Here is a 10317-nt window from a genome sequence, read left to right as displayed (position 1 = left end):
CCCCGTTAGGTGAATTATGAAAGTAGTTTCGGCAAAATAAAATTTGAGATCAGAAAAACAGTATCAAAAAGATATCAATCATGATATAAACAATTATATATATTTGTTTCTGTGTTTCCATTTTTTTGTTGTAAAATGTTGGCAATTTCTTATTCCAAAATTTTATTGTCCACAATTAACAAATTGAATACTAATAAATATTTACCTTTATTTAATCAAATTAGTCCCTTCAGTGTAGCATAAAAGTTTCACCTGCGAATAGAGCCCAAAAGGTTACTAGCAACACTACACCCCCATTGACTAACATACTACAGATTATATTACGCGATAACATTTTTCATTCGATTTTCGAATGTGGCAATTTACGCTACGATCATTGAATATTTTCGTAATTAAAAATCAACCAGTCATAAATTACAAATTAATTTAAAGAAATTAATTAATATGTCCAAATTCATGAATATTTGATTAACACATCTAGTTATCGGCTCAGTGTGGCGAATTACAATGTTTTTAATATTAATACGTTTTTTTAATGAAAACATCACACTAATTAAAATAATTTCACATAGGTTTTTTTAAGTAATTTTAGATAAACAAGTTGGTAGTTCATTTATTACACAGATAATATATTAGTAACAAAGTAGTTTTTTTTGGCCCATAATAATAGATAATTATTTTATTGGTATGATGTACACCAACTACACATAGGAACCTCAAATTCATGAATCCGGACTTAAGACTAGAGATATCAAAATAATCAAAGAACAACCTGTGACATTTGAGAGGCCAGCCTGTATCGCTTTCTCTCTAACTCTATATTCGTGTTTAAGCCACGTTTCACAGCCACATTAGACGGTGGAACCGATTCTAAGCTAGCCTCTATCAGCCTCGCAGACCTGCAGAATCTGTAGTCAGCTGGATTGTTTACTCTCTGGCAGGTCATGTCAATAGCTGTTGGCAGTCTGTAATACTCCTGGACGTCAACTGGTGGAGCTGGGTTGTTATCTGATAGATCTAATACAGAGTAAGCGTTATCTAACCTTCTCTCCGTGACTGGACATTGCCGATAGGCATCCCTGTTGATGTAACTGGATGTACTGCCCGTGCTAGACGCTGGAGACACTTGGTACCTTGGCGAGTGGCACGGAGTGAGATTTGGCGAGGTCCTTGCGCTGCTATACCCTTGATCGGCTTCGGAATCTCCGTTACCGTCACGCGATTTCAAAATTTGCATCATTCTGTAAAGATATATTTAATTTAAACTTGCTTTAGTAAAAACATATCTTTTTGAAGACATAATTTTTCAGGTATTCGCTTCTTTGGTATAACCAGGTAAAAGGATATCGACCAAAGAGGGACATCGACTTTCTATCGCTCTGTTGGAGCGTCTTTTCGGCCTTTTTATCATCATTCAAATATGGTATAAAAATAAATACAAGTTTTTTTTTTCCACAATTTTTGTATGAATTAAGATTTGCTTTTTTATGTTGCCAATTGTGTTTAGTTTTAACAATATACTCCCCCGCTTAAATAAAATTTGAGTATCTGTTTGTAATATTAAAATAACTGCTTTTTACTACAAACATATAAATTTATATATGGTACATACAACATAATTACATTTTTTTTTAAATTTAGCCTGTCTTTCAGTTCTGGGTAATGGCCGGACCGATTTCGACAGGGCTTACTTTAGCAGAAGATGTAAAAAGGAATAACTTTAGCTACTCAAAATTTTTTAATGTAAAAAAAAACTTAATAAACTAAGTATTGTTTTTGTTAAATCCCACATTGAGTACTTTATACTGCCTGAAGTTATTGTCTGGTGGTAGTTCAATAGAAAATAAATTATTGTAACAATATTTCAGAATAATTACTTCATACATGTTGATTGGAAAAAGGTGTAAAAAGCTAAAGCTTTCTGCTGTCAAGGGAGCTAAACTCCATCCCTTTATAGCTTTTATAGTTATAACTAATTAATTAATAACAGTTATGGTATTCTACTTTTTTTCTTAATTATTACGACATATATGTAATACTTTTCTGATGTATGCAATAAAGTAGTTTTTAGTAAATTTATCTTGGCTTACCTCTGCAACAGACGCGCTATGGGCGCGACGCTTGTGGCCTTTCTCCCCGTGGCTGCAGCCAGCCACCCTGGCCAGGCACACAGCCCCATGTCTGCTCTAGCACAAGCCACGCACGCACAACCCACGTCTACAGACTCCACTACTTTCAGACGAACATCTGGAAATATCGACATCATGTTTAGCGGTCTTCTACAGCTGGAGATAGTCCTCTTTATATTTCAATGAAAATGATTGAAAGCACCCTGCATGATGTCCACCATGTGAACGATCCTACTCTACATTTGCTGATGCAGCCTCCACTTTAGAAGCATAAGGCCCCAGTGGCCATTTGTTTTTGTCATTGCTACTTCAACTTGCCTTGCTTACTTACTATTATTGTCAGGGTGTAGGTAGCCCCCTTACATGGGGTCAATAAGCAATGAGGTATATAACCTTTATTGTATGCAAATGAAGAATGAATCGATTGCACAATTAGGTATTTAAATCAATTTTGGGACTATAATTTTGGACATAATAAAATCTTTTTTTTCTAAGAAAATGAAGTTGAAATAACTTACCAGACAGAGTTAAGTCCAAATACGCCTCCAAAAGCTTTCCACCATCACGTTTGAAGCGCCTGACGAATTTTGGATGTCTAGTAGTGAGGTCGCTATCAGTGATTACATACTGAGTCAACAGTGCTGCAAATGTCACGGGAGTGGGGGACAGCAGCCTCCACCTAACATGCTGGCCAACCATCCATTCCAGCTGTCTGAATGTCTTCCCACACAGTTGCACCCCGCTGATCTTTGACAGTGTTTTTAAAGTCGGAGCACGACTGAATTTCTCTTCACTTTTCGCTGTTCAAATAATAAAAAAAAAAACAATTTAATTGATGTTTTGAAAGCATGGAAAAAAATAGGCTATAACAACCACAAACTAACTAACGAATGAGAAATCACATTACTACTTGGAGGTGTTTTGCTTACACCCGGCTAACAGAAAAGTTCCATTTCAAGATATTGAATAAATTGTAATAATTAAAGAAAAGGTTGTTATATAAATTTTGTTAAATTTTGATATGAAATGAAGTTTAATTCACACACTTCACTGCAAAGTTTATTGATTAGATATAATTTATATCAGATAAAAGAAAACTAGAGATGTTTAGTTATTTGACAATGAGGTCTGTGGTATCAAAATCAGTTAGCCATGGAATAGGGGCTTGCCTGTAATTGTTAGTAAATTTCTGGTAAAGACTTAAAAAAATTAAATTGCAATATTAGGTTAGTCATAATTGAATCAATGAGATGATTTGTGCGTCTTTCACATAACTTGTACTAAAGTAAACTTACATACTAAATTATGGTTTTTAACTTGAAAAAAAAAAGCAATACTTTGTGTCTAACACGCATTTAGGTAAAACTTGGCTTATTTATTCATAATTTATGAAACACTGTGAATAATAAAATTTAAAGAAAGTACAGCTCTATATAAAAAGTAAATGTAACAAAATATCATAGACAATATCTAACAAATAAAAGAAACAATTTAAATAAAGGTACAAGAGGTCATCTACGGTTTACTAATTTTCTACGGACATACAAGTCTGAAATATAATTTATTGTTATCACTAGTTAATATTAACTCACCTGCTAAGCTGAGACAAGCAAGGGCAACATGTGTGAGACGGTCAGACCTCAGCCTGTGAGCATCCATGAACAGGTCCAACTGCGCCACGGCCGAGTGGAGCGTGGCCAACGTGAGTCCAAGTTTCTTCGTAACATCTCGTAACTGTTGCACAAGAGCCCCACGGAATTCCAACTGAAATATTGAAACGAAATATTAATGCAACCTAGTGAAGTGTTAAAGGGTTCTCGAGTGGCGACCACGTGCCGGTAGACGAGACGGGAGTTAGCCCCCCCCCCTCTCCCACTAGGTGGACCGACGATAAAGTTAAGGCAGCGGAAAGTTGCTGAATGCGATCAGCGCAAAACCAGTCATCGTGGTCATGTTTTGGAAGGCCTATGTTTTGTGTCGGCTGATATAATGATGATTCATTTATTTATTTATTACATGATGAAAATATGATAATCATGCAACATGTAAATTGACGAGGTATGAGCAGAATACTAATCTCGTTTAGCAAAGAATTTAGAGAAAGAAAATATTGCCTCACTGGTTTGTAAAGAGGAGTGTCGCCAAACCTTTTTGGAGGTCTGCAAAAAGGTAACAAGAAAAAAAAACTAAGAATAGTGTAAATTATAAACACGGGCGATAAAATAGCTGTGATGGTAGAAATGTAAATTATGTATGATATAATAGATAGTAAGAATAAATAAATTGTTAAACAAATAATAAAAATTATATACATAAGAATATTAGAGCTCTAGACGGAAAGTGACGGAAAGCGGAGGAAATGAGGTGATAAAGAATGAAAGATATTGAGAACGAAAGATGAAATTTTAGTATTATTGAAGACCCTGTCTATCCATGATAGGGGATGAATGGAAGGCCCTAAATACGGGGCCCCAGTAAGGGATAAGTTCGACCCCTAATCAATCATTTCTGTAAGCCAAAAACGATATATTTCAACTTTATATATATTGTATGATACAATAAAAAATATTATTCAAAGCATCTAGAGCTGATTACTGAAGCATAAAGAACATAGTAGGCATAGAAACCAAATGACCTTGCAACTTAAATAGAATATTACTTTAAATCCTTTAAACATTGAGTCAAAACTTTTACTGCCTATGGAACCAAAAAAGTATTGAAGCATATTGCGTCATTATTGCAAAGGATGGTACCTTTGCAATAATGACGATATATGTGAAAATGTTGTGCAATTCAAAAAAGTTATAACTATATATATCTATTGTCAACATATACCACGGACTAAATATAGAAAGTAATATGGCAGATAGAAATTTTGTACACAAACACAATAAATGTGACATTTTAGAGTGATGAATTATGTTAGATTACAATTTCTTTAAATAAATTATTATATAAAAGTATATTTAAATGATTCACCCTTATCTAAACAAATATTGATGTATGTTCCATTAACCCTTAGTGTACCACAACATGGCGCCTGTCAGTGTTGGGAACGAGTTTTTTTAAATGATAAATAAAATTTAATTTTCTATGATCCTGGAGTCTGTAATACATGCAGAGCAAGCAATTTTGAACTATATGTTTAAAGTGATTTGATATAACATAGCCTGCTTTATTTTGGGCAGATGTGACTCATACACACCCGGGGAGTTCAGACAGATATGTCCACAGGCAGTTGACAGGTTAATGGTAGAATAAGTAAATGAAAGTGTGAAATGACAATTCATTCTTATATCTGTCTCTCTTTTGTGTCTTGAATAAGCCACTGAGATTCCTGATTAAAATGAGATAGTATTCTTTGAACTAAATATATGAAGGCGATAGTTCACATTAAGCAGGGGTAACCATAGACTTGCAGTCAGAGTATCACAGGTTCAATTTCCTGGATACATTCTTGTATAATTCACACTTTATGTAATAATTATTTATGACTACCACTGCTCACATACAAGTTTCCAGAGGATCAGCAGCATCCTCTATATATGACACTGTGATTGCAAACCTGCCTGCCAAGGGTGGTGATTAAGGTATATCCCCCTACATATATTTCTGGGGGAGGCCTATGCCTATGGTGTGACTAGTGGGAAGTATAAATGAAGAAAGAAAATATGTATATGTCACTAAAACAATAATATAAATAATTTAAATGTTATATTTGATGGATTTTGGTATACATTAAAACACGTTGAGGAATAAGCATATTGTCATGATATGTAACCATACAAATCAAGTACCAAAAATCAATAGTTTTCTATATATTCATCATATATGTAGTAACCACTTCCTTATAGCCTGGGATTATTAAAACATAATTAAAAGTCCAATCGACCAATTTACACTAGACATGCATGGTGTTTTACTATTACTCATGTGACAAGGTGGACTGATGACCTTGGCCTTAGGGTGAAGAAACTGGTTGTTTAATTTGAATGCAAAACCAATGCATGGAAGCCTTACTAAAGCCTGTGCCAATTTAAGCACCTTACCCTACCCGTCTATCTACAAGACAATGTATCCAGCATCTGCTCATTGTCCAGAGGTTCATCATGAATGACCACTACCTTATATAATTTATAAGGGGGAATGTAATGTCCTTTCTGTTGACATATTTTACAGAAAAAACAATTAATCTTTACCAAGCCGTGATTAAAAATTTCTATACTCCTAGATGGAAAAGGTTGCTTATAACAAAGGTGAATATATTCCTGATTAGAAATTAAAGCTTGTTAAAAATGTAGTGTGTGAAATTTACTTTCCGTATCATGGTTGACCAGCTTTAAATGAAATATAATATTTTAGGTATACCTTCAAAAATATATAACTTAGGTCAACTGATTCCATTGTGTAGTTTTTTTGCTGTGGTCATGTTTAATGAATGTCAAATAAAAACATTTCCTTTTCATCTTTTACTACAAAAGGAAGTGTATTGTCTGGTTGACATTGAAGTTTGTTATCTTGTCTGTCATCTCTAACTTTAGTGTTAAAAAACATCATGCATTTTTTTCAATGATAAAATTGTTAAAGTAATTTAGATATAAAAACGAGTATACATATATTTGTTCTGAGCTTCAAAGTGAGGTTGAATTAGAAATGAGAAGATCAAAAGAAAAACTAAGTCTCCGACATAGCTTGAAGAATTGCTTGTCTGAATTGGTACTGGAAGGGCACATCGCTAGTGCAACTGATGGCCATTGAAGCGAAAGATTCTAAGGTAGCAATCCTTGGGCTAAGGCTAGGCCTTGCAGTGGACATCTATAGGCTGATATGATGCTAAATAAAATTATGGGAAGCTCACATTTCTTTACAATAACTAACCATTACTTTATTTATATTTCTAAATTGACATGATGCTAAGTTCATGAGTTGCTTATGTAAATATTCTATGAAGTGACTAGATGTAAAGAACCCAAAAAAAACCTCTAATTGTGGTTTCAAGTGATATAAGTGTTTTTTTTTAAATTATTTATGGGTTGGAGCCTTTTATTTTTTTTTATTAATTAATCCCTTATATTTTTATTTTTGCGCTCTTCTTCTATGGTTATGGCACGTGGTAAGCTGACATGGCGTCCGGGAAAAATTTCCGCGTTGTCGACACCGCATGTACCTTCTATTCTATTCATCAAGCGTTCCCAGCCTAAGCTGTCGCTTGACTACTGAGATGGAGCTCTTCAGAGTCTGTGATATAGGCTATAGCAGAGGTGAGCAACCTTTTCATAATCAAAGTAGCCCTTCTGCAACATTTAGGCCTTTCCAAAAGATATCTATAATGGGATAAACAATAATTCTGCCAAGAATGCTGCTGCCAATCCTCTGGAAACTTGTTTTTAAGCATTGGCAATCCCATATATTGCACAGAGTGTGAATGATATAAGATCATATACTGGGAATCGAACCCATGACTTACGATCACAAGTCACTGTCATCTACTGCAAGGCTACCACTATGTCCAAAGGTCCTCTCCAAATTTTTTAATTTTTGGACAGGCCAAAAATATCCTGCTTATGACTATTTAAAATTGTATTCAGCAGTCAGCCTAATGAGAACATATGTAATATAAAAAAACCTTATCTGGGACATATAATTTTAAAGAGTTAAATTACTATTTGAAGATGCCTGATGGGACTAGACAATGATTCAGTACTAATTTTTAATAAAAACTTCTTTTACAGAAATACTAAGAACAGTTTTACCAGGTTTATATCCCTGACGGCCACTGGAGTTTCAGGATAGGAAATAACATTTATAATTTTGCCTACTCAGAAATCTTTAAATGGCTGGATGATGCCTAAATCATTTACAGTTCAGATTAAATAATTAAATTAAATATATTGTACAAACCTAACCAAAACTTATTTTATAATAATAATGAATTGGATACTGCTGTGGCAAGTCAGTAACAACTATCATTCCTGTATATTATCAATTGCTCATTACAATCTTTCTTAATTTGTGGTTAGATATACATATACATACATATTAATTACTACGTAAGATACAATATCCTAATTACAGTTGTGATAGCTAAACAAATATGAACATCACAGAAGGAAATATCACTAACTGAATAAAAAGATTACAAAAATTGTCGCACATTCAATTTTTTTTTCTAAAGCATAATGTATTAAAGTACAACATGGTTAAGGTCAGGTCAGAAAGTTGCTGGATGGAGCAGTGCAAAACCAGTCACTACAAGATCCTTTTTTTCTTGTACACCTCTATCTAGTTTTGGACAGGGCTTTACATTTTTAATATACACTTATTACCTTATTTTAAAAAAAATTAAACTGGTTACATTATTTGTAGTTTGTAGTTTCTTTATATGTATTTTATTACTATTTTTGTATATAATTTTTTTGGGTACTGTTTCTTTTAATCACATCCTGACAAACTTTGTGGAAGAATCATATAACTCTCTATAATAGAAATGTATATAGCATATTTATTTGGCAATAATGGCATAATTAATGCACATGTAAATTATATAAGATTGTACTCCAAGAATTGAACCTGTGACCCGTAATTACAAGTCTCAGTCCTCTGCTGCTGAGTTACCACTGATTAATATGTATGTGTATATATTACATTCTCATATTAAATGGTGTTAATAAAATGTCTATAATATTTATACACCTGTCTATTAGTTATCTCTGCACAACCATGGATTGAGTGATAGAGAAAGCTTATAGGGCATCAAGTCTGCCATTAAACAATGTGTAATGAAGGTAAATAAATATTGGTTTAATAACTTAATTTAAAAATTAATATTATTTTACTTTTGTCTATGATACATGAAATGTTTTAGAATGTTACACAACCAATTACATACATAGGGTTAAAAAGACAGATAATCATTAACATGCCCAATTCCTCATGTTCAGACTCGAGAGAATTTTTACTCTTTAATTATAATATTTAGTAATATTTAATAGTCTTTTGTTATTCCAGTTTATTCACATTTAACTACTAACTCCTTTGTCTATAATCCAAAACATATTGAAATCGCATTTAATAATTGTGCAACTTACTTGTGGTGATTGGAGGTGAATAATTGGCTTCTGTGCTTCTTGTTCCAGCAAAGTTTTCCAAATATCATCTCTATATTCACAATTATATTCGTCGTCTGGATCCGTAAGTACCTGGAAAAACAAAAGCTTCGTAACTAAAATTATGCACTTGTGTATGTTCGAGAAGTATGGAAATACTGAACAAAGCGAAATATCGGTATGACTCGGGCAAAGTTTACTCTAAACAGAGCAATATGAATTAGTTAACGCTCGATGATTACACTTGGAAACATCAGAAAACAGTCTAGTAGGGGACATAAATAAAAAGGTATTAAAAGATATACTTACATTAGTTTCGATTTTGACCTCGGAACACTCTGGTTTTATCACAGTATCGTTAGACGTGTGGCTCCTTACACTCGATAAATTAAGCTTCGACATGTTCAAGGACTCCATTGCTCAAGGTATTGCTTAGGGCACTGATATATTAAGAAGTATAATTAACACGTCGACTTTTTATATGACAGTCACCACGTGGAAACAAATGTCAAAAAGAATCGCTTTTTAACATATCAATTCCCGCAAACAAACAAAAATTCAGTATTTTATAAGCTCCTTTTGCTCGGTTCATCTTAATCAGACATCAAATTTAGGAGAAAATAACACAAGGAACTGTAACGTACTAATACATGATGCAACTCCCGCAGCATTTTGACACTGTCATCGAATGAAACATTTTGATTGACGCCAAGCGGCCATACCAAAGAGAATTTAATAACGGTATTCAGTTCTCTTTGGTGTAACGTGCAATAAACTCAAGTAGTTTTATGTTTTTCATTATTTAAAAAATAATATATTATTTTTGACGATTTTTAACGATAGATATTGAGCATTAAAATTTTATATCATAAGAATACTGAAAATACAATATTACTAAAATTAAAACATTTAAAAGCTCAAAACTTCACTAAATTCCATAGAACTAACCGAATTTTGATATATTTAAATTAACTGTAATTAATCAATAAAGGGAAAAATAGGCATTACGGAATGAGGATATATTAACATATAGATATCACCATATATGGTCAATGGTAGATTTCGCTTGTACCAATATAATA

At 33.2% G+C, this 10317-nt stretch overlaps 1 protein-coding gene across 1 annotated transcript; it reads right to left on the bottom strand.

Moving 5' to 3' along the window:
* Positions 1-218: 218 nt before the first annotated feature.
* Positions 219-9912, bottom strand: CycJ (Cyclin J). Its single transcript, XM_068763573.1, has 6 exons — positions 9545-9912; positions 9218-9328; positions 3722-3893; positions 2648-2929; positions 2091-2247; positions 219-1241 (listed from the first exon to the last, which is right to left on the bottom strand). Exons 1-6 carry the CDS (start codon positions 9650-9652, stop codon positions 761-763), a joined length of 1311 nt encoding a protein of 436 aa, XP_068619674.1. The 5' UTR covers positions 9653-9912; the 3' UTR covers positions 219-760.
* Between the last annotated feature and the right edge of the window lie 405 nt (positions 9913-10317).

The sequence above is a fragment of the Battus philenor genome, unplaced genomic scaffold (assembly GCF_028537555.1).
Source record: "Battus philenor isolate CCGP_79_NKW_IND1 unplaced genomic scaffold, ilBatPhil1.0.hap1 SCAF_18, whole genome shotgun sequence".
Classification (NCBI taxonomy): Eukaryota; Metazoa; Arthropoda; class Insecta; order Lepidoptera; family Papilionidae; genus Battus; species Battus philenor.
This window is presented reverse-complemented; position numbering and strand designations above follow the sequence as displayed.

Excerpts from the sequence above, each read along its gene's own strand:
- CycJ (XM_068763573.1), bottom strand. The coding sequence starts at position 9,652 with ATGGAGTCCTTGAACATGTCGAAGCTTAATTTATCGAGTGTAAGGAGC. Across the intron at positions 3,894-9,217 it reads TTCACCTCCAATCACCACAA|TTGGAATTCCGTGGGGCTCT; the intron begins GTAAGTTGCACA and ends TCAATATTTCAG. Across the intron at positions 1,242-2,090 it reads ATAGCGCGTCTGTTGCAGAG|AATGATGCAAATTTTGAAAT; the intron begins GTAAGCCAAGAT and ends ATATCTTTACAG.